Below are 25,479 nucleotides of genomic sequence, written 5' to 3' on the forward strand. Positions count from 1 at the left end.
TCACTGATGCAGCTTTTGTGTGGTTTTCTTGTGCAAATAAATGAGTGCGCAGAATTAGTATAATACACAGGTACAAAGTGTAGGTATAGCAGTTTTCTTGTGACCCAGATCCAGTCCCATACCTGACACTTTCATCTGGCCCACATACCACATGGGCAGAGCGCTCCTGTTTGCCAGCTGCATCCATACATGTCAGCGATTGTGCCACATCTTTACCAAAGGCAGCCCACATTGGTCTAAAGATATTTGGGCCATAGTTATTATTTATGACATGGCCCAATTTATGGTGACCTCCAGATTACACACTGCCAAGTGTTCTGCATATTTGCCAAAAAAAAAAAAACATGCTCACATGCATTCTGTCTGGGCCAGATGAAATCCGGCAGTGCCGCATCATTGCCAGAAGTGGAGGATTAAAGACGGACAAATTAAGGTCGGACAGTACACCGTCCAGGCTTAAAGGAGAAGTTAGTCATATTGGACAAAGACAGCAGAATCCTCAATAATATTATTATTGAGGATTCTGCTGTCTTTGTCCAATTAATAAGTTGTGGAAGTTTACACCAAGCTGAAACTAAACAAAGTTACCCCATCAAACAAATCCCATGCACTATAATTCCAGTATACAGATAGTTTATTATGAATTTTGCATCCAACCGAATAAACCCACTGTGCTGGTATTGTTGTTATATCTTTTGGCTGTAGTGCTCTGAATATCACCAGTGGTCTCTTGTGTGTAGTCCTATTCACTCAAACGCAAACCTCCACATTGTTCTCTGTAATCTATGTCCGAGATTAACCTGCTTCTCTGGTGACCCGTCACCGCTCTGCTTCTTTGCCTTGTCCGGTGCAACAGTTCATCTAAATCATTGGCTCTCAAAGTGCGGCCCGCGGGCCAATGGGGGCCCGCAGAAACATTTCTGGCGGCCCGCAATGAATTACAGTTGATAGTTTTAATCCAGGAGGTACTAAGCTTGTTAAATGACATTACTGGATACAGACCAATAAGTGTAAACAAAAATACTGGGTATTTACCTGGTTTCTATATGGTGAATTTTAGTGTATTATTTGGTTATAAGCTGGTAATAAGTAGGTAGCTACAGCCCCCAATTACTAGCTATTTACCCAGTAAATATATGGTAACAGAAATGTGTTACTTGGTATTAACCTGTAATTAGAAGGTAAGAACAATGGCCAAAATACTGGGGAATTACCCAGTAAATTCTAAAGCGTTATTATTATATTAATGCTTAAATTACATTATATTAACGCATATATTACTTAACGGTAAACTGTAGAACTGCAATCTGGTCGTTTTTTTTTTTTCATTTTCTTTTCCTTTGGCGGCCCTCAGTCCAATGTTGGGTTCCTAAATTGGCCCTCAGGTATCAAAACTTTGAGAACCCCTGATCTAAACACTTGTGTGTGTGGTTTGGTGCAGATCACATAATTTATTTCACTTTTAGTAGTGAAGTGAGAGATTTACTTGACACAAATAATATCTATATAGTTTGTCCATGCGAACACTGCACTGTTCCAGGTCAGTTGCCTTCTCTGTTTCATACAGGCTGTGAATTAGGGACAGGCAGATGAATAATGTCCCACATGCCATAAAATATATACTATTTATTTCCACTGTCTATTGATCTCCTCCTGCTGCAGCATTAACATATGCTAACAGTCTTAAAATGACACTGCTCGAGTGATTCCTCATTATCTAAGATTGTGCGTACGTGTGTGTGTGTTTTGGAATCCAATGCATTTTCTTTATTTTCTCTCTCTCTACAAGAAAGCCACGTAAGCGTCTGTGTAATACATTCACAGCCGCAGACCTCAGAGGCATCACTTTCAATTTCATCAGCAAACAACAGCAGCTTTTGGCAGTCGGCCATGCTCAGGTTCACGGGATAAAAAAGGACAAGTCACAGGATAGGGAGCACAGTGGTTGGACCGTGGGGGTCATTTGCGGTCAGCAGTTTAAAATAGTAGCTGTTCATTGTCTAGAAGATGGATGGACAATATTGTCAGAGCCTTACTAATAGATTGTTTTTACTGTTTGGAAAAGAGATTGAGGTCAGAGGTGACTTTGTTGCAACTTATTTGTCCCCATCTGTCTCCCCCTGTCCCTATGGAGCACTTTTTTTCACATCCATTCCAAATTGCTGTCCCTCTATTAAGCATTAAGAGAGGAAATATTTATCATTCTTCTGCTCTTTGCTGCTAAAACCACTTGTGTTCCCAGGCAGACATTTACTCCGACATTGATTATTTTATTTTAACAACATAATACTGCACAGAATAAAACCGGGTAAAAATCTTCTGCAGTAATTTCACCTCTTGTCACTGTCCTTTTTATGCAAGGACTTCAGCTATTTCTGCGCCATAATAACAATAATGCACTGGAAGTATTAAGAATAGGAGGAATAAAGAATCAGAGATCTATTCACTGCACAGTATCCACTGCTATGTCGGGGGGGGGGGAGAGGAGGGGGCAAGGAATCTCACCTTGAGTACATCTTCGTCGGTGGAGCTGCAGTCTGTGTAGTCTGATACGTCTGTGACTACACCGTCCTCCTCCACAGCTACGATCCTCACAGGCATCGCCACCTTCTTCCCGGTCAGGACAGCTGTGTTCAGGATCTCTGTGTCCTGTAAAAAAAATTAGACAATGTAGAAATAGTGTAACTACATTTTTATGTGGTAAAATTGGACCAGACCAACTAAAGGGATTTCAAAGTATAGGAAAGTGCAACTCAGTTACTCAACAATCCTGCACCCTCCAAAGGCGTCACCTACAGTCAACAGGGAGGCAGCAGCGTTACAGCTGAGCGAAGACCAGGTCACCACATGAAAGTGACAGCTGATTTGTTGCCGTGTGCACTGGCATTTCCCCTCGGAGGGAACTCGTATCAGTTCAAACGCGGCCAAATAACAAGAGACAAAGCCCCCAGATTATTTTCTGCACATATACAGTACAGCCTGTTTTTTTTTTTTATTGCTCGATGAATTATTAAATGGGGCAGCTGTGTCAGGTAAAGTCATAAAGGGCAAATAGAGGGAGATTTTCACTTATTACAGGATTGCCGGCTTGATGCTTGGCTTCCAGGTCCATGTGGATGTCAGCTTTCCTTCAGCGAGATACTGAAGTACAACTGTTTGTGATGGTGAGACCAGCACTTTGCATTGAAAGTGGCTTCTGTTCATATGTGTGTATTTACTGTGACTATATGACGAGGCCACACGGTTGGCGTAGTGGTTAGCGCTCTTGCCTTTGCAGAAACAAGACACAGGTTCGAGAACCGGTTGGAACAAGGGCCTTTTCTGCATGGAGTTTGCATGTTCTCCCTGTGTGCGCGTGGGTTTTCTCCGGGTTCTCCGGCTTCCTCCCACAGTCCAAACACATGCAGATTTGGGGATTAGGTAAATTGGTCACTCTAAATCATTGGTTCTCAAAGTGCGGCCCGAGGGCCAATGGCGGCCCGCAGAAACATTTCTGGCGGCCCGCAATGAATTACAGTTTATAGTTTTAATCCAGGAGCTACTAAGCTTGTTAAATATTTATTGGACATTACTGGATACAGACCAATAAGTGTAAACCAAAATAATGGGTATTTACCTGGTTTCTATATGGTGAATTTTAGTGTATTATTGGGTTATAAAGCTGGTAATAAGCAGGTAGCTAGTAAATATAGTAACAGAAATGTATTACTTGGTATTAACCTGTAATTAGAAGGTAAGAACCATTGCCAAAATACTGGGTAATTACCCAGTAAATTATAAAGCGTTATAATATTAATGCTTAAATTACATTATATTAACGCTTATATTAGTTAACGCTAAACTGTAGAACTGCAATCTGGTCATTCAAATTATTACAAATGGGATTTCTTTCTGGTTTTTTTTCCTTTGGCGGCCCTCAGTCCAATGTTGGGTTCCTAAATTGGCCCTCGGGTATCAAAACTTTGAGAACCCCTGCTCTAAACTGACTGTAGGTGTGAATGTGAGAGTGTATAGTTGTTTGTCTCTATGTGTGTCCCTGTGATGGATTGGCGAACTGTCCAGGGTGTGCCCTGCCTGTTGCCCTGCGTCAGCTGAGAGAGGAACAGCACCCCCTGTGACCCTCCAGTGGAGGATAAAGTGGTAGATAATTGATGGATGGACTATATGACAGTAAATGCAGTCCATTTACAATGGAGCAGGTATTGTAGCACACTTCACACTGTGTGTGTGTGTGTGTGTAAAACTGACAAGCATTTACACACTAATCAGTAAAAACACAGTTGAAGTAGAAGTGTAGTTTAGTATGAGAGCAGTGGATCACAGTCTGGTCAAGTTCTGTGAGGGATCAAATTTGAAGAGACACTTGGCTACTCTGACCAGATGGAGATGTGTCCCTTAACTGTAAAACTCCAAAGGTTGTGTCAGAGAGAGTTTCACAATTTTACAGAAGTAAAACTATGTGTTCACGGAGCGAGGAGAAGAGTGACAAGTCAGCGCTAATGATCAGCCTGAGGTCAGCTTTCAATCCACGAGTCAGGAGAGTGAAGTGTATCCTGATAACCTTAAACTCTCCAGCACCACATGAATGAAGTGACTGTCCAAACATACAAGATAGAGTATGATAATTTAGAAGTTTTCTTAAACATCGGCAGAAGGATAGTGGTGGATGCAACTTACTCAGGCACCAGCTCAGTACAGAAGTGTGTGTGTGTGTGTGTGTGTGTGTGTGGGGGGGGGGGGGGGGGTAGCTTAGTTTATAGATGGTAGCTTGGGCTTGATAATCTGTGAGATTTTATTTTTCCACTTGTGGCTGGAAGACGCACTGACAACATAACACAAGACCTGTGATGGGTTCAAGGACAACTGGTAACTCAGAATTTCAAATTTGCAGAAAGGCTCATTTTGATTTTAACAAGTCAGTTGAGTTTTTTTTCCAAGTTTTGGGTTGTTTTGAACACATCATAGACTGAAAACAATATTTAAAAAAAATAAATAAAAATACTACGTTTTGACGCTCCCTCTTGACGCCTAACCCTTGAATTTTTTTTTTTGTTTTTTGTTTTTTGACAAATCGCATCCTGCGCATAAGTTTAAATTACACAATTCATATGGCAGCATGAACAACAATGTGACCTTTTTTTATTTTTTTTTTTAGAGGTCAACTCAGTCAGTCTTTGCATTTGCATGACTTTAGGAAAGAAAACAATAATTGTGTTAGTCTGAGTAAATGCAGAATTTAAAACGCATGTAAACATGTTAGTCCCACTCAAATTGTACTCATCAAATTTCTCAACGTCAGGCGGACACACCCACATAATGTGATTGGGAGTGAATTTACTCCTGTATGTATACATTCAGTTAGCCTGAAGCTGCCCTGACCACTCTGTGCATGCTCCACAGCTCCCATTCCTGGCTTTGGCCTGGACATTAAAGACGACGCTGGTATATAATAAGGTCAACCGGTAACACTTTCTAATCAGTACACACTATTAGCATTAGTTAAAGGTGCCATATGTAAGAAATGTGGCCCAAAATGATTACTACATTCAAATTCAAAATACCAAGGTCTTTTAGGTTTCGTTTTTTGACGTAACTGGCAACCCGTGGTTGCTCGGCAGCTGAGACTCTACTGACTGCAATGACTGGTAGACGGCGGTGGGTGGCGCCACATGCCAAAACATGATTTGCAGTCTGCAAAATATTCGTTTTAATGCAAATATTTTGTCTGTACTGTTGTTGTTGGTGAGTTCAGTTTGTTATATGAACATTATTCCTGAGTCTCTGTGACATATTAGGAGGATTTTATGGCCAGTTGATTTAGATTTATTACATAATGCACCTTTAAGCATTAATAAATACTGAATTCATCGTTTATGCAACGCATTAATACTCATTAGTATGTAGTTTATAAACACACTTATAAATGTTTTACTCATCCCATCAGCTGAGGAACAGTGTCCAAACAGCTGCTGTACTCAAGCAGCCAATCAGCATCCACCTCCAACAAACGAGCTCTCTGTGTGTCCAGCAGTCGCTCATTTCCTGCTAACACTTCAAAACATTTAGAACTGTGTTTATAAACTACATACTAATGAGTATTGATGCATTATAAATGATGAATTCAATATTTATTAATGCATAACTAATGCTAATTGCGTGTACTTATTAGTGTCCCCGGTCAACCCAAAAATGCCAGATACTATCACACTAAATGGAAGCATATTGCCACCTAATTTAAACATTGCTGTTTGTTTTATCCCCTATACTTACAATAGGGGGAACCACTAAAACATGACTGAGTCTTGGTTTTTCACATTTTGGGGACTGGTATGGCCTCCAGAGTCCCAAATATAAGTATTAAAATGATTAAAAAGTTGATTTTGCATAAAATGGGACCTTTAACAAATCAGTTCCCTGTTGGTGCACATGCTGGGACAAGGACAGCGGACCGATCATACGATGCAGCTCGACTTAACTGTGCACGGAAACCGACTGTACAAGTGACAAATAAATCACACTCAGAATTGTAATTCAGAGTGACGTAATCTCTTGGTCCCGTATTTAGCGGTGGGGATTATAGTGTGAATTAATTATCGAGGTAGCATGAGAAAGAGGGCTGCGGCACCAGAAATAGAACCGCGCGAAGCAGCTGTTTGCAGGAGATGACCACATATCGCACACTAGAGCAGAGCAGAACAACACAGAAGAGAGACGTCAGATATCGCTGACAGTCGGCAACACGAGGTCGCACTCTGCTCAAAATAGAACCCATTTGATAAACAATCCAAAGCATATCTGGCCGTCTGCATATGCAAACCAGACGGGAGCGGATCACAGCAAAGTGCATTTTATGATATTTTCCATGCACCAGTGCTCAAAGGATGCAATCTAAGCATAATTGGAAATGCTGCTGTAAGTAACACAGATGATTAGATGTGACATGGAGACTGTGAGTTAACTCACCATCACAAGAGCTGCCAGGCCGACAAAGTCTCTCTGAGTCGTGTAGATCCTCATGGCTCCTTCAGTCTTGGTTACATTATTGGATGCGGAAGGTAACTCCAGTTTCCACGTGATCACCTGACTGTCGAGAGGAATGCTTAACTCCTCAACCTCAAAATGCATCTGAAGCACCTCCTGTAGACTGCCGTCAAGCCTGGGACACAAACAACAAGCAGCATTAATTAAACACATACTCTACATGCACCGTCTATATCAAGTATTATGGTTACAATTTGAACAATAAACTAGCACCGCTTGTAGGAGGCCACGCCTTTTGATGTAGAGAAAATCCTTTGATAGCTTTTAATCATTGTCTTCAACATATGGACCGAGTTTGACGTGGCAACCTCAAACGAGCTAGGACGAGTTTGTTCAAATGCATAGACTAGTCATTTTTGTGTTTCCAAAATGGCTGACTTCTGAGTGGGTGGAGCCAATGGAAGTACATTAGAAATTTGTTTGGAATCATGAGAGCAACAAGTGTACCATGTTTGGTTTAAATTGGAACAACTATGGGCGACTTTGACACAAAAGAAAAAAAATTGTATTTAATGCAACTTTGACCACTTTCTCTCAAAAATACGGTGGCCCAGAGGTGTCAGGCCAAATACAAAAGCCACAACACAAATACAAATGCCACAACACAAATACAAAATCCACAACACAAATACAAACGCCACAACACAAATACAAAAGCCACAACACAAATACATAAGCCACAACACAAAAACAAACGCCACAACACAAATACAAAAGCCACAACACAAATACAAACGCCACAACACAAATACAAACGCCACAACACAAATACAAAAGCCACAACACAAATACAAACGCCACAACACAAATACAAACGCCACAACACAAATACAAACACCACAACACAAATACAAACGCCAGTGTGGCTTTTGTATTTGTGTTGTGGCGTTTGTATTTGGCCTGACACCTCTGGGCCACCGTACAAAAATACCCCAAGCAACTTTGGAGTAAGTATGACACACTCACAAAATTTACCCGACTTCTGGGGGCGCTATAGAGCCCTGGAGCTACAAACGGATTTGTACCCTATGCCACTATCGCATTTTTCACCGATCGGACCTCCGTCCCGACCTTATGCAGATTAACCCCCTCAAAGATTTGCGCAACTTCGGAGAAAAAAATTACCAGCAACAATAGGTCCTTCGCTCTGGCCCTAATAATAATAATAATAATAATAATAATAATAATAATAATAATAATAATAATAATGTATAAAAAGCAAAGAAACATATGGTGATGTTACTGCAGCTTTCCACCATCACTGTCTATCTCTATGCCACCAGTATGTTTGCAACTATATTACTTTGTAGCTCACATTAAGCAGCAGAAAGACAAAATCCATCACAGAGGCTGATACTTAATATAATTACTTCACCAGTGGAGTCTCATCCCTCTCTTTCAGGTCCTGTTGAGATAATTATGTCTGAATAGAAGCACACTGTTTCCCTGACTTCAGACTCTCAGTGTTCATAGATCTGCTGTCTTTTTTAAGATTCTGATGAGGACACACATTGCATTAGGATGTAAGAAATGGAAATTTGATAAATAGCATAAAATGCTACGACTGAGACTGAGGTTTTCCTATAGCTCAATTCTCAGTGTGATGTTGTGTGCTGTGGTCCCTGAGGTAATAAGTGTAGAGAATTTTGGAGAGCAATGTGATCCCAGTGGTTGTGACAACACCCAATCGCCCCTTTTTATGTTGTAGAGGACCTTGCATCTCTAGGCACTTTCACTAACCAAATAAACAAACAGCTGATTTAAATTTCTCTCCGTTGACCCTGTGCAGAAGTTGCAGTTAAGTTTAAGAAGAAGAAAAGTTTATTCTGAGGAAAGTTGCACCCTGCATGAACAAAAAGAAGTAACTTATAATGGCCTCTCAACAATGCCAGGTAGAACAGAGTGCCCTACCCATAGATCCAATATTCTCTCATGGCCCAGGCTAGTATCCTTGGTTTTATTTCCTGGCATTGTTTTGAACAACAGAGAAATGCAGGTATATGAAACACAGTGGGAATGCACAATCAGTTCCCACGTGGACATTATCAGATCTACTTTGTGTACATGTTATAAATATTTGTCAGTATATATATATATATATACACTCAGTAAGGCCTGAACACTGCATGGAAATGAGCTCTGAAATACTGCTATTGCACTGCATTAAAGCAACAACAGCAGGAGATGTTACAAATCATATTGTGTGAACCCTAAATTAGCAGCATAAATAATCACAACAACGCTGCCATTGTCAGAGGCACAAAGTAATATTTAGTGTAATTGAATAATCTTAGTCTATTGCTCAGAGACCTGAAATTAAGAAATAATTATGATGGCATTGGGGTCAACAAGATTTGGTCAGTGTTTCTATTCAACTCTTGAGTCTGTGCTTGAGAACCCTTGTTTACCCTCAAGAACGTTTAAGTGTATTCACATTGCAGTGAGTACATCAAAGCAAAGTTGTATTTATTTTATTTATTATTTTAGGAAAAAACGTCTTGCAAAAAAAAAGTCTTACACATAACTAGGAGCTGCTCTGTGAGAAGAGACAAACTTACTACCAGTGACTCAAATGAACTGTAACAATATACATTATATTCTATTGTATGTACATCAAACTAATGTGTGTATCATGTTAGCAGATGGCTGTCAGATTTAGATCCATCAGCTTCAAGCAGGAGTAGAAATGTGTCCAAGTCAAAGTAATTTTAATAGCTTTAAATATATATTAGAGGTTTGTAAATACATATCTGCATATATGAATATACTGTATATACAACATATGATTCATTAAAATCCAAGGACATCTGTCTGATGACCAGTCCATTCACAGACTTATTGGCATGACTTCCCCTGATCTTCGCTTTAGTGCCAATCATCACATTTGACATAATAATAATCATAATAATATTATTATTAGCTGCTGATTAGGAAACTGGTATATACAGTAGTCCCATTCCACAAGGTTAGGTTTAAATTTAAGTACTTTTAGAAGCCTAAAGATGGAAGTATAAATGGTTAAATAAATAAATAAATACACCTACAAATGTTTTGTACATTATTTAAATGTAATGTTTCAGATTGGCTTACTTCTCGTCTTTCAGCCTTTAGACAACATTAACAGTGTTTTCTGTAGGGTGGGAATTCATGGCCATGCACAGCCTAACACAGAAGATAAAGCAGAAATAAACAAAAGCATTGACTCTATATAAGAGGCTGGTTTATGGAAGCACCTGCAGCCAATCTGTGCTTAGGAGATGTTCTCTCAGGACAACATCACATGACCACAGAGGCTTTTCTCTTCCATGCCACAGGTGCACAGACACTGATAGTGATTTTTGTTACATAAATGATGTATTCACTCATTACAGGAGAAGTTTAAATCTTTACACAAGCAAATTCCTAAGCAAAAACATAAGCATAATGAGACACACTTGCCTTTTTCCAGGTATGGGAGCTTTTCTCTGACAAATAACAGAGATGGTTCCATCTGCACTCGTATCCAGAGTGATGTCCCACAGTAAAGAGTTAGTGGGTGTCGCTGTTTGAAAGGTCATCCCTCTTTTAACGGTCGCTCTGTGAAAGGTAAAAAAAAAAAAAGTCTTATAATGGAAAAATTCTTCTTTTCAAAGTTTATAATGTATACATGATTATTTAAACAATTTGATCAGATGTTGTCATGTACCGTGTTACTCATAGTTCAATCAAAATATAACAATATAAAGACAGGTCATCAATAAAAAAAAGCAGAAAGAGCAGCATATTACACCAGAAAATGTCACCAATTGATTTAAGACCACACACACATATCCCACTCACCTAATACCCACTCAACACCTCGGCATTTGAACGGCCAAATAAATTTTTTTTTCTGTTCATTGAGATTCTTGCTCATTATTTTAACTTTGATCATTAGTTTCCTTGCCATCTACTTTGTAAATAGTAAGCACTGTGCATATGGACGTGAAGACCTTCCCGCTGGGCTTCTCCAGCATATGCAGCTTGCTGTAGGTCAAGTATTAATGAGATGTTGCGGTAGAATAATTAAAAAAATCACCTCAGGCCACCAGAGGTGCGGTTTGTAGAAATGCCAACAAGTTCAAATCCTCACACGCAGTAATCCGTATGTCATGTGTATTCTCTTCTTTTATATACTCAACGCTCAGGAAAGATTCTCATGTGAGTCTTAGGTTTTCATCTGCATGCAAAGATCTGTGCTTTATCTCTAAATCTGTGAGATAAAGACAAAGTGCCTTATGAGTCTCTGAGGAAGTGTAATCTATGATAGGAGCAACAGCAATCTGACAATATGAGTTGAAGTAAGAGAGTGTAAACCCTTCTGTGTGAGAACATGAAAACATCCAATACACAGTATAATCTCAATGAGAAGTCACATGTGGCCACAGATGTTGGCGCAGATGTTTTTGATGTAAACGTCACACACCAACACTGACGCTGCCCTACACAATCCCACTGCCTTAACTGCACAATTTATTCCCCCCCCCCCATTTCACAAAAGCGATGGATTTGTGTGAAACACGTTTAAGTCAAAGACCACATTTGAAAAGTGATGACTGAGCATTTTAAAACTATTTAAAAAATAGTGGTTTTAATCATGCTGCCAACCATGACCTGGCGCCTGGTATGAGGCGCCGATTGTAAAGTTGCACATGCTAAAATAAACAGCAACTTTTTGCCACATTTAGCCCAAAAAAAACATGTGAATTTTTTTTATGTTAGTTTTGACCAGATTAACAGCAATATTTGTGCATTTTGTACTGGAAAATAAATTTAAATAATAAATGTATATTTAGCATTTAGATTGAATACTTATATTTATATTTATATTTAACATTTAACATTTAACATTTAGATTTAGATTATTTTATTCAGATTAAACATTGAATTATATTAAATAAATAAATACAATAAGTAAATATCACAAAATTCACAAATATTGCTGTAAATCTGGTCAAAACTAAAAAAAAAATTTTTAAATCACGTTTTTTTATACCCGTTTTTTTGCTAAATGTGGCAAAAAGTTGCTGTTTATTTTAGCATGCGCGACTTTGCAATCGGCGCCTCATACTGGCGGACTGTTGGTGTCCATTCCACCACAGATGCAGGTTCATGGGATTAACTCGGGTTAAGCCAGGAAGAGATCTGTGTCAGTGTCCTCATCAGTGAAAACCTTAAAGTTCCAGTGTTTAACATTTGGCACAAAGTTGAATATATTACTCATAACTATGTTCGGAATAGCGTATAATTGCTTTAAAATAGAAATCGTTATCACAGCTTTATAATAAGACTTGTATGTGCTTCTGCTTTATAGAGGATGCCATCTTTGTGCCACCATGTTTCTACAAAAGCATGAAGGGGGCAAAGCAGCCAGAGCAGAGCATGCGTTAAAGTTTAAACAGCCACTGTAGTTCACTAACACACATGGGGACAAAGAGACTTACTGCAACCGACAGTCACATCATTAAATCTCCCTATTTTTTATACAATGGGCGTATTTAATGGGCATATTGGTGACCATAGGTACTGTTGTTGTGAGCACTCACTGATATACAAGGCACATAAGGAGAAACACCAGACGTACAAATACTTGAATCTTATTTCTCACAACATCACACAGGAAAAGGAGCCAGTGTCCAGTGTTATGAGTCACAGGTTTCCCAGAAGGCAAAGGAACCAACAACAACAACAACACATGGGGACAAACGTTCATTCTGGGCTAAGTGCACAAAGAGAAACACACATAGATTTGAAGACTTCACACTGGGATTAAAGGTGAGGTGAGTCCAAAGAAGAAAAAAGAGAGAAAATAAAATAAAAGATGCTGCACCTTGTTACCCCGTTAATGGAGATACAATTTACTAAGGCCTCCACATTCGCTTTGAAAATCTACATCACAGTGTAATATAAATGTTAAAAAGCTCAACTACTAATCTGTTAAAGAGCAAGATAACTGTATGTTTTAAATACAAATCCTTTCTTTATGACAGCTTAGCCTTTATGTAAAGTGGACCTAGACCGGAAGTTCCTATTAACGCTGTTTTTTTAGTGTGTATCTGCGTCATTACCTTGTTTACGAAGCCCTGAAGTTTCGAAACAAACAGTTCAGCCACTGCTGAGAACGCTGTGTTTTATTGTAATCTCGGGGCTCAGCGAGATCTCTGAAAATCCCGCAATAGTTACGTAAACAACGGTTCTCCTGAACAGCAGATCCTCCTGCTCCGGGCACTAGTCCGGGCACTAGTCCGGGCACATCCGGTTGCGTACATTGAACCGCAGAAGAAGAATAACGTCCGTTGTGGAGGTGTTTCACGGGCGACAGTGTCTTCTGACTCCGGGTCTGAGTCATAAAAGGGACTGCGGCGGGGAGTCGTGAAGAAGCTATTTTTAAACATTGTTAATTGATAATGAGTTGATAATGAGTAGCAGTGCATCCACCGTTCCAGAGGGGGGAGCTGCGCTTCTGAGAGCGGATGTGCTGAATAGTACTGGCCAATCACAAGACTCTGTCTTCTGGGGGTGAGAGTTCACACTCTGAAACATCGCGGCTGACAAACAGCGTCAGAAAAGAGGATTTCTATAGGCTCGTTTACAGCAACTAGGAGGTTTTTGACCATAAAAACAGGTTAATATATGTAAGTAGACCTCCATAACTAACATATATGTGCAACAGGACCACTCTATGTGAGCTTTAAAAGTCAATCATCAGTAGACCCTCATTTTCAATGATGCAGAAGATGAACAAAGACATCAGAGCAAAGAGAAAGATGTTTCCGATATGATTTTCATTTGATGGTATGTTTTGGGGGGGTTTTTTTGTTCATTTTTTGTGAAATTCGTTCTCTCTCACCCACACACACGTAGATAAAAATTCTGCCAGAGTAGACACACACGTAAGCGAATCCTCTCCCGCTCATGGCCTTTGTCACTCACTTTCCATTCTTTATTTGCGGCATGGAGTTTTATTTAAAGTCTTTTGGAGTTCGCAGAGCTTTGGTTGATAGGAAATAATAAAACTATCCATCACAGAGGAGGACATTTTAGATGAGATGATGTGATTTTTTTTTTTTTTCCATCCAATATTGCTTTTCTCATTTTTGTGTTTAAATGGCAGTTCTGGAGCAGACCGCAGTACAGGCTCAGTAAATGCAGCATAATCAGTGAGATAAGCGGGAACGACATGCTCCGAACATTAATGAGCCAAACCTGGAGGACTGTCCTGGTGATGGTCTTCTGCTCCCTGCTGTAATGAATCCCCTCTGTGCATTGAGCCGAGTGGAGAAAGGTTTAGCTAATAAAAATTGACACTAACAAGAAGACTTTTTTTTTTCATTCTCTTGTGCCCCTGGTGTAAAAAAAAAAAAATCCCCTGTGACTGAAGAAGCTTTTTTCCTTGTGAGCAGTTGGGAACAAGAAGTGGTGTCCATGGCCTTGGTTAGCAGGCCCTGAGGAGGCAGCAGGCAGGGGGGAGGCACCAGGCCAGAGAAGATGGATAGCAGTGGAGACTGAAACTGACAGTGTGTGAGAACAGCAGCTCTCAGGTGCTGCACCTGCCATCCATCTCACTTCTGACCACGCAAGCCATAAGTGGCACTGTTGTTTCACCTTTTACATACTTTTCATTCACTCTTTCTCTCACACATACGCACTTGTAGGTTAGAATGCCGCCGCGTATGCACGCACACACACACACACACACACACGAGCGAACCCTCGCTTCGGCCTTTGTCACTTTCCATTCTTTATTCGCCGAATGGTCTTTTGGCGATTGCAGAACTTTGGTTAGCAAAGGAAAAGTAACAAAGAGAAAAATCTAAGATCTAAGACCTACAATGGAGTTTGTAGATCACCAAAAGTCCACATGGAGTGTATAATTATTTCCCTAATATAGGCAGTGGTGGACAAAGTATACTAAAATATTGTACTCAAGTAAAAGTACCAATACTTTGATGAAATATTACTCAAGTAGAAGTAAAAGTAGTCATCTGAAAATGTACTCAAGTAGAAGTAAAAAGTAGTTCATTTGAAATGTACTTTAAGTAAAAGTTAGTTACTTTGCGTGGGGTGTGAGGGTAGTAGAAATATGACATGGGGTCAGAAATCCAAAACTATTTTGGAGCTCACGCGTCCGGCGCGACACAGGATATTACGTCACTTTTGATGCACGCCCTCTATGTTCACGCACCAGTGAACCATTCGTCTGGTTCTGGTGTATATTTCCCCCCTGTAGGTCTTCATTGTGCTGAATTTTTATTTTTACTCAGTAACGGATTGGATTTATAAAGTAACTAAGGACAATACTTGAGTCAATACGTACTCAAGTAAAATACAAAAACCCTGATTTTAAATTGTACTTAGAAAATACAAAATACACAAAAAAAGTATTCAATACAGTAACTTGAGTAAATGTATTTAGTTACTTTCCACCTAGGTTGTGCATTGCCATGGTTGGCTTTGTGGATGAAGCACTGAGGGCCTGCAGTGCCACAAGTGAACTCATGTGCAATGGGAAACAGATGTAGTTGTTAATTATGCAGTCAAATGTCCGACGTTTAGCCGGCCCGGTGGCTGGCCATCAGCAATGTGCTTATCCTACTTATGGAGCTGTTTGGAGAGTCTGAGAGACGCTCATGCAGCACTGCTGCCAAATGGCAGACACCGCAGCACTAACAGTCGACGTGAACGTCCTATTTGTCATGCAGATGAATGATTGGGCTCCCTGGCTGAAGCGCTCCCTGACATACTGTCCTGTTGATACAAGAGGTTCCGGTTTATTTATTGCAGTGATGCAGCCTCTAAACAATTCACAGATTCACAGAACAAGACAAACGGCCTTTGGGCCAAGAAATGAAAAGGAGAAAAGCGAGAAACCGTAAAAAAGATCTTAGCTACTTGTTGGCGGTAAATGCTAAAGGAGCAATGTAACTGCTCTTCACGTGCGTCGTGTGATGACAGTAATTCAATATGACCTTTAAATGACAGCCCGGTTCTGCTGGAGCAGACAGGTGTGGCATGTTTTTTCTCTTCAATCGACCTCAAATTTGTAGGTCCCTCGACTCCGCGTATAGGCATCAATAACAGGTTTATCATGCTGATGAGAGTATTACGCAAAGCTTAATAGGACATTCAGACAGTGATGAAGCACACAGACAGCTGTTGAAGAGGGGAATGCATCGCGTTTGTTTACATGCTCATTAACTGAGGGAGGGCGACTGTGTGCATTAGACAGCAGTGAATATACTCTGTGTTTATAGGATGCAAACAATACAGGGAACTTCCATTCACTCCCCACAAATACAACTGCCCACTGCATCAGGTTAAGTAAAGCTAAAGTTTGCCAACAAAGAAAGTGTGACTATGAGGGGAGAAGTTGAGTAACAATGAGGACGGAGGAGGAAATTAAATAAAAAGATGAAAAAGAAGGGAAGAAAGAGGAGACGTGAATCAGAAACATGCTCGACTGAGTAAATGAATCAAAGCAGCGATGATTAAAAGCGACAGAATGAAGAGGGGTCATCAGGCTTTCTTTTCCAGATTCATTACCCCCACTAAACTCAAAAGACAGAAATAAAATGAAACCAGCTAATAAATTCAAATATATGATCGAACCGCTGAAAACACCCGGATGCAATTTTACGATCCTCAAATGGAATGTTGGAAAAAAAAAAAAAAAAAAACTGTCTCTTTTTGTCCTTGACAACACCTGGAAGGAATTAAACGTCTAAATGTAAATTCTGACAGGAAGAAGACGAGAGCATCCATGCACAACTGTCCACTCAATATGTTCCTATTTCTCCAGTCCAGACTGTCATAAGGAATGAATGAATGCAGGATCACCTGTTCACCTCCACTGAAGCATGACGAATACATATCTGAAACATGAACCAAGTCCACCATGAATTTATGCTTCAGATTGTCCATCTTAATTCTGTGTTTTTCAATCCACGAGGACAGACTGTGACTGTCGTTCAGGAACACGTGGATTAGCTGCCTTCAAGGACTTTCCATTAAATTCAATTTCATTTAATTTCATTTTTACTTGTTTAACGTCGACTCACAACATACATTATCTCAAGGCCCTGCTGTGCATAGACAACACTATGGAGAGCACAGAAACCCAACAATTCCCACAATCCCTTTAAACAGGAAGAAATCTCAGAACATGTGCAGCATCTGCCTCGAAAGGAAACATGGGGGACAGAAAGGACAACTATTAGCTTTATCAAAAAAAGGAAGGTTTTAAGTCTAACTTTCTTGTTCTTGGTCAGTCACACGTTGCTGATAGCACCCAAAAACACTACAAACAACAACAACAACAAGTGATACCACACCCACCCATCCATCTGTGTACACCAGTTATTCCCACATTCTGGTTGGAAATGTAGTGCGTAACTTTTAAACATGCAACATTGTCACTGATTCAGTCCATCAGCATCACACGCCTCAGTCTGTGTTTCTCAGTATTGCAATGTTAAAGGTGCATTATGTAATAAATCTAAAGCAACTGGCGATAAAATCCTCCTAATATGTCACAGAGACTCAGGAATAATGTTCATATAACAAACTGAACTCACCAACAACAACAGTACAGCCAAAATATTTGCATTAAAAAAAACATTTCGCAGACTGCAAATCATGTTTATGTTTTGCAAATCATGTTTTGGCATGTGGCGCCACCTACCGCCGTCTACCAATCATTGCAGTCAGTAGAGTCTCAGCTGCCGAGCAACCACGGGTTGCCAGTTACGCCAGAAAACGACAACCTAAAAGACCTCGGTATTTTGAATTTGAATGTAGTAACCGTTTTTGGCCACATTCTTACATACGGCAGCTTTAAGCTCTCATGGCGTTAGAGTACGACTGAAAACACAAAGAAGTGCCCATGAAAAGTTTCAGAAGTGAATTCTGCTGCTAAAATAAACCCTCGGCAGATTGACAGGATAAACACTTTATGCACTTGATCGGTCAGTTCTGATAGCATTGTCTGATTTCTGATGAAGGTCACAGCATTTCTGTTCATGAAGCCGAAACAGAGGCAGAATAATAACACCACAGAGAGCAACTACAAAATCAAATCACCAGAAGTTATGCACTGCAGCTTTAAGTCGTTATTTTACTTGTTGTGTAGTTATTTATCTGGTTCATCTATTCAAAATAAAATTAGGTGTCACAGAAATGGAATGGAAGTATTCATAAACAAAGTCATTTGCTCTCGTCTCCATTTATATTGTGAACTCCATATAAGCAGTGTGCTAAACACTGATTTACAATATACCATTTTTTTTTTTTTGAGGGTCAAATCATATTTATGAAATATCTTGGTTCAAATCTGCACACCAACAACAAAACTGAAGCCTCAATTATTCACTGGCTGGCAGGAAAAACAGATAACATCAGGAATAAAAATAAAATAAGTTTGTGTACATCTGCACTTGTCAGCCAATAAAGACACATCCAGTGACACGCTTCTGTTTGAGCTCCCTCTGGATGGTGATGGCAGGATAGTGAAGCTGTAGAGGATCATGGGAACCATCTGTGAAGCTGTGAGAGGCAGTCTGACTCATTTATTTCATATCCACTTTTTAAAAGTACCAATCTCTCATGTTGCATCTGTTCACCTTGAATAGAGACGCGACAAACTCGCATCTCGAGTGAAAAACCCTTGAGAATGGCTGAAGTTTTCATTTATCTTCCCTCTGTGTTTCTAGGCATACGGGAGATGATAACACAGGTTGTTGAGGTATTCATTTTTGAGGAAATCCAATTTTATAGGAAAATATTTATTTAAAACACTATACTGTGACAGAGGCTGCTGAAATAAATATTACTCATCAGTAAGTTTTTGTCATGTACTTTTTAAATGAGTAAGGTAAATATGATACAGTTAAAATGCTGCAGACAGAAATCTCAGTGGGAGACTGTGTAGTATTTATGGGTTTATATAACCCAAAATCCACTTTTTTTTATACATATTATGTGCTCCTGCATTGTCTAGTCGCTGTATAATAGTTTTTGTTTCATTTTCGTAGTGTTTCAAAAAGTCATGTAAAATAACATGGCCGCGGGCCGCTGTTGCATTGCCACTGTTAGCAGCGAGACGCCATGTTTCTACTGGAGCCTGTAAGGACAAACGCGAGAGAACAAATCAAGCGTCGCTTTACTTGTAGCGGAAGTCCCGCCTCCACTGACGGGAGCAGGTAGTCTGAGGTATAAACTGAGTGGAAGTGGAGTGGCCGTTGTAAATTTCAGCCTCTCCTCTAGATGTCACTATAAACTACTTACTTCACCTTTAAAGTCTGACTTGAGGAAAGAACACTGCAGGAAAAGCTACAGGTGAAAGAGCTCGGACCAGACCGGACGGACATCAACCATCTGCATCTTAACTGTGAGTTTTTGCTGTTTTATTATCATATATCACTTATTCACAGAGACAGGGACCCACATATTCTTGTTGCAGGAGATATTATGGGTCACCAAACAACCTTGCTGAATTTTTTCTAGCCTTTTACTCAAAAAATATATGTAAGTTTTATGCACAAAAATGAGGAACGCTGAAGCATGTCTCTGTGTATTTAACAAAAGCGTATGAGCATTGTGAACCCACCTATGTTGGCACATCTCAAATATGAAATTACTGAGCCATTGCTTTGGAGCAAGTTTTTGTTCGTCAAAGGACAGTGGCTTTCTGCTGCCTAAACATAGCGATGTGTCCTTTTTAACACCAGCAATCACACGAGCGCCACTGATGAGTGCAAGTGTGATTGCTACTTACAGAAGGTGAGCGCGGGGTGTGAAAACGGCACCGGTTGGAAACGAACAATGACAATTGCACTGCTTTGTGCGGGGTGGGAGATAGAGCAGGGAGTATTATTGAACATTTCCCTATATTTAATTCATACCGACTAATTAGCTCTGAATCTGCAGAGCCCACTTAAGTGATGACAGTGTTCACTTCTGTTATGGCGATGTAGGTGGGGGTGACTAGAGACAAAGAGCAGTCTTACCTGAGTGTGAAGTTAGTCAGCTGAGCCGAAGTGGCCGTGAGTATGTAGAACGTGGCGATGTCGGTTATCTTCAGCGGTTTGGAGGACGTCCGTATGACGACAGCGTTGCCAAGTTTGAGTCGGGTGAGGGTTGCCATTCCTTTGGGCACCTGCAGAAGACGCACGCTGCCAATTTTCTGCATGGAAGTGACGGGAACATACTCTGCCTGCTGCTCTGAGCTACTCCAGCGATTTCCATCCAAAGATTTACATTTCCCCTTCACTTTAGGCTGAGCCTGATAGTACAGCTCCACAGGGTTTCCAGCCTCCGGGTCCTGCCTCTCCCTGCTGGTGCCATCTGACCGTGCGGCAAACCAGCTGGGTGCGGGAGCCAACTCGGCTATACAGGTTCCCCTCTCACCTCCCATGGCACAGGAGGCCCTGACCTCCTGGGTCTGCCAGAAACCGTACACTGTCACACACGGTAGCTCATCCACAGCTCCCTCCCCCCTGTCCCAGTCCCTCCCTGCGACATAGAAAAGCACCCGCACTTTAGGCCTGGGGGAGAAAACCCGAGGTGTGAGCACAAAGGCGTGGATTTTCCAGTTAAAGGTGAAGACCTCGAAAGCATCGAAGAGCTGCACAGGCTGGACGAGATCTAGAGGCACAAGCTGCTCCGTAGACATCGTGCCATAGCTGGCGTTGACAGCTGGCTGGCGGCTGGCTCTTAAGATGACAAAGGGTTGCGTGTGACTTTGCATACTGGAGTTCCTCATGAAGTCTTGTCCGGCCTCTTTGAGGAAAAAGTAGTCGGCATCTCGCACATCGTAGCTGACTGGCAAGAAAACGGAGAAAGGCGCTGGGCTCTTCCTCTCAGTCAGTTCTTTACTGCTCAGACCTGTAAGGTAAAATAAGACGAGTACGTCATGCTGCTTGCGCCACAGCATTTTTACAGAAGTTGGGTCATTTGAGACCAGTGTTTCTTCAGGAACTAAGACTTCAGTGAACAATTATGAATCGAGTGTGGAATCAAAGTATTACACTAACATTCTTAACATCGCGGCTTAACGTTAGATTCCCTGTAACAGAGCTCACAGGTGAAATAAAGTAAATGTATGTTTCACTTTAAAGAAAACAAGGCTGAAAATATTTATTAACATTCGTTCACTCTCTACATCAGCGTACCTACTGACTCTCTGGTCAACACCAGCAACTGCATTCAAATTTTGCCACTGGGTTTCTTGGTCCAAACTTTCATCATCCTCTTGTCTAATTAGTGCGAAGCTCGTTGGCTCATTTTTTATTTTAAACACCAGAGGTGTTACTTACTTCACTGCCTTTCTCTCTCTGATTCTTGGAGCATGGTGTGAGTGATTGACTCACTGAGCACCTGCTGCAACTGGTTTCTAATTCACTACCAGACCACGCCCTCTGCACTGATCTCACTCTCCCCGCCTAATCGTCAGTCTCACTCAGCTCTCAGCTCAGCTCTCTGCATTTTTCAAAATAAGGCATTGGGCAGAGTTCGCCTCAGAGGAGGGGGGTTTTGGTTACCCATTAAAGAACATTTGAGATATTGTCATATATTGTTCTGCCCCACTGCTCCACTTTCATCTCTCATGGATGATCTGCTTTCTCTGTATGGGCAGAAAAGGTGGGATCTGATACATCTGGCACAAGGTGGACACCAGAAAACTGGGATTAAAAGAGGCTTTTCAGATTGTCGGTCATGTGAACGCCCAACAGATCCATCTGTGGGTGGATGGATAGATAGATGGATAGATGGATAGATGGATAGATGGATTAAAATAGGTTGTAAAAGAGGAGTAAAACACAAAATCCTGACACACATGGAGCTACTGCGACAGGCGGCCACCTGGCACGGTGCCGTCTTTAATAAGTGATTGCACTTAAACATAATCACGTTGCATTGCTTGTACAATATTATCAAGGATTAAAGGCTTGCTGTTAAATACTGATCACAAGTGCATAGAACGACCTTTTACATGAGCGGGTAATAACAAACCAATGCCATAAATAATCTCTAATCTGATTTAAAAGCCTGAAAATGAACGTTTTCCCCTGACAAAATAAGCGGAGGCAGTGGTCACCTGGCTTTCATGTGTTCTAATTAACCAGACATTTTGATATCATTATGAAAATGATAGCAGCTGACCTAAGTGTTCAGTGTTTATATGGTGGAGGACATCGTATCATCATGTCTCCAGTCTCTCGTGTTCTTCGCGGCTGCTGGACTTGCTGACAAGTCCATCATTTATCTTGGTTTTGGCTTCTCTCTCATGTTCACTTAACCACCTGTTCAAAGAAGCAGCCATTTACGCTCCGACAGTTTACTCTGCAACGTCTCTATACTGTAAGTGTCACAATCATAACCCAACCGGCCGTGGAGAACGACAGCACAGCATCAATCTTCCGTTTCACCCTGTTCACTCGCAGAAAGGAGTATCGGTTGTTCTCTGAGAGGACGACACACTCCATGAGCCCGAGCCGTCCTGGCTTAGCTTACAACGGTCCGTAGTGACAGATGTGCCATTTAATACGAGAGCTACAGTATAGCAGCAGCTCTGACTCGGGTGAATATTAACTGTCGCACTGACTCATGAGGGAGAAAGAAAGAAAGTACATGCTCACCCTCGTACACAGTAGATGGGTTTGATGGGTCATCTGTGCTCCTCTTTTTATTTCACGTAATTGTCATTTGTAAACCCTCCCCCCCCCCAGGAGACCACTAGAGCACAGCATACATTACACAGTCTACTCTATGTGTAGATGTGGTACCAGATGATTCTGTTCAGCCTGGGCTTCTCTTCCTTCTCGGCTCAGTCTGAAAATATCATTGTTGTCATGCATTATGGCTTAACTGCCTTTAAAAGCCACTTTGAAGACTGCTCTCCTGCAGACTGACAAAAGTGATCCATTCAATGCTTTGTTCACCACGCTCTGGTTCTTTTTTTTTCCAAATTTTGACTGATAGCAGAAAATGTTCTTATGGGAGGATTTTGTCACTTTGTGACCTAAGCTTTCCTCTTTATGTCGTACTACAGGTTTATTTAAGACATCAGTCTCACATCTTCATTTCAAAAATAAGCTTCCCCATCACCTGTTTTAATAAAAAAAGGGTTCTCTATTAAGGCTTCTGTCAGCTAACCTTTACGGTGTGTGTTTGTCTTTTTCCTTATCTGTAATTGATCATTGTATTATTCTATCAAAATCAACAAAGCCTGAGCAACCCTTGTGAATTCTAATGTGCGGTAATGACTTTGACCATATGTGCAAAACAGATGCAGTGACTCAACCTCCAACATCGTCTCAGACGACAACAATGGATACTTGCATTTTAATCTGTAACTGAACAATTACAAGACGTGCTCGTGTCTCCGAGTGCTTCTCTGATGCTATCTTTTGAGGTTGTGTTAAATATTTGTCACGAGTGAAGAAATACTCTAATATAAAGAAAATCATTGTGTTATTAGTGCATGTTTGCAAAGAAGGGAAGAAAACCGTGTTATAAGTAAGTAAGTATTTATCATTGTTATTAAGAAATTTGGAGAAACTGATTTAAAAAGTTCTGTAAGACATATTTGTAGAAATATTGGTCCCCAGTTATCTTAGAGAAGGACATGCATATCTTAGTGTGATTAGTGTATACATAACTATTCTCTACTTGTCCTCTCAAATTGGTTGAAAAAAATGTTAATACAATTTGTACAATTTAACATTTAACCAAAAATCTGTATTCAAAACTTTGCACTGAAAGGCTTTTTGTGTTCTGTGCTCATGAAATCTGAAAGCTAACAACAGTAGAGCTGCAAATGTTCTCTTTCTGCACACTTATCAGTAAAAATCTCACTCTATGCTCGAGGTGGTGTTTTAAACAAACATAGGAGAGATGATGTAGCACAGCTCATATAGCATGTAATGTGCTCTGGGGCTGTGCAGTGAGAGGATGCAGGATAAGGAGAGGGAGAGGGGGGAGAGATTTGAGGGGAGGCTTAAGCTTGTGCAGTGATTGCTAGGGATTTCTGTGTCCAATGAGACTCTTAAAGCTGCTTTTTTTTTAAAAATCTGTTTCATTACAATTCCTCAATTTTGGTCATCTTCTCATCAACGTAAATCAGCTTGCATGCGTTCCCTGGAAATAGCCATCTATGATGCCGATATAAGATTTACAGCAAATGCTAGTGTGATGTGCTTTTTTTTCCCTCTCCTTATTTTCCTTTTATATGAATGTTGGAAATGTGGATTGTGCGTCTCTTGTCTCGCTGCATGGGAAAATTGGGTTTCCCTGGGTTTCTAGCAGGCATCCATGAGGGAAAGTAAAGCATTCACAAAGAGAAATAAAGTACTGAGCAACAATAGAGAGGCTCAAGTTGTAATGGGGACCCATCAAGTCTTTTACTCCCCACCAATTTCATCCTAAATGCTTAATAACCCACTCACCACACACACTTTGCAGCGAGTAAGAGGTCCATGTTAGTCACACTGGAAGACTGACTCACAGTGGAGTTACATCTAACTTGGGGACATGCATATATTATTTAGATAGAAGGCTGTGTTGCTGCTGGCATGGCACTAACCTCCCCTCAGGAATATACAACTGTCCATGCTTAGCGCGCATTGGTATTCAACAATGCAGACACAATGGCGCGTGCTAAATCACTGATTTTGACATCAACTGTTTGTAAAAAAAATGACTGATTCCTCTCGGGTCACATACCTTGTGTGAGAGCGGCTGAGATAGTTGCAAAGACTATCGGTAAGATCCCCCAGCTCTGGCAGTAAACGCTCATTTTTGCACCCGGCGCGCGGCTCGTTGTTCCAGGCAACTTCCCAGGTTTGCTCCGTCAGGATTCGCTCCAGTTTCAGCAGCGTGCGCAGCTCGGCTCGTCTCATCCACCTCTGTAAACTCGCACGCTTAGCATAATCACTCCTGTGAGAGTAAGCAGCTCGTGTTCGAAGTGACACAAAACTCGCATCGAGTTGTGCTCTTCATCAGCAGCAGCAGGTTCCCCGGCTGTGCGTAAAAGTTGTGCGTAACTGTGTCTACTGAAGACTTTTGTGTCCGAGCAGGTGTTGGAGATGCCTGGTCTAAACGTCCGTGTCCGTGTTTTACCTTTCCAAGAAAAAAAATAATCTCAGCAACTCCCAGACCTGCGTCGCGTCAGGGGGACTCTGCGGTGCTAAACGCCTGTTACGCAGCGTCACTGATCACCGTGCTGTGTGCAACGCAATCCTCACAGCACTTACCTCGTCACCTGTCACCGTCCATCCGCTCAGGAAGCCACGTCCACCGCGCAGCTGGTGGGATTAACTCTGAACTCTTTGAATGTATAATGTCACAAGGAAAAGTTCAAAAGCCACGCATTTCATGTCTGCTCGTTTTTTTTTCGCTCACTTAATCAGTTAATGTAGGGTC

General features: G+C 41.0%; 1 protein-coding gene across 1 annotated transcript in view; it reads right to left on the minus strand.

The window, feature by feature from the left end:
- LOC310938730 (transmembrane protein 132D) overlaps positions 1-24,870 on the minus strand; it is a gene marked incomplete at its 3' end in the record, with an annotated part of 28,694 nt that extends 3,824 nt beyond the window's left edge. The window contains exons 1-5 of the mRNA XM_083903305.1: positions 24,781-24,870; positions 20,064-20,940; positions 10,474-10,617; positions 6,964-7,156; positions 2,506-2,649 (exon numbers count right to left, since the gene is read on the minus strand). Of these exons, the coding sequence (XP_083759431.1) occupies positions 2,506-2,649; positions 6,964-7,156; positions 10,474-10,617; positions 20,064-20,940; positions 24,781-24,853 (1,431 nt within the window). The 5' untranslated portion in view covers positions 24,854-24,870. The remainder of the gene's footprint in view (positions 1-2,505; positions 2,650-6,963; positions 7,157-10,473; positions 10,618-20,063; positions 20,941-24,780) is intronic.
- Between the last annotated feature and the right edge of the window lie 609 nt (positions 24,871-25,479).

This window comes from Microchirus variegatus (genome assembly GCF_963457635.1).
Source record: "Microchirus variegatus genome assembly, chromosome: 16".
NCBI lineage: Eukaryota > Metazoa > Chordata > Actinopteri > Pleuronectiformes > Soleidae > Microchirus > Microchirus variegatus.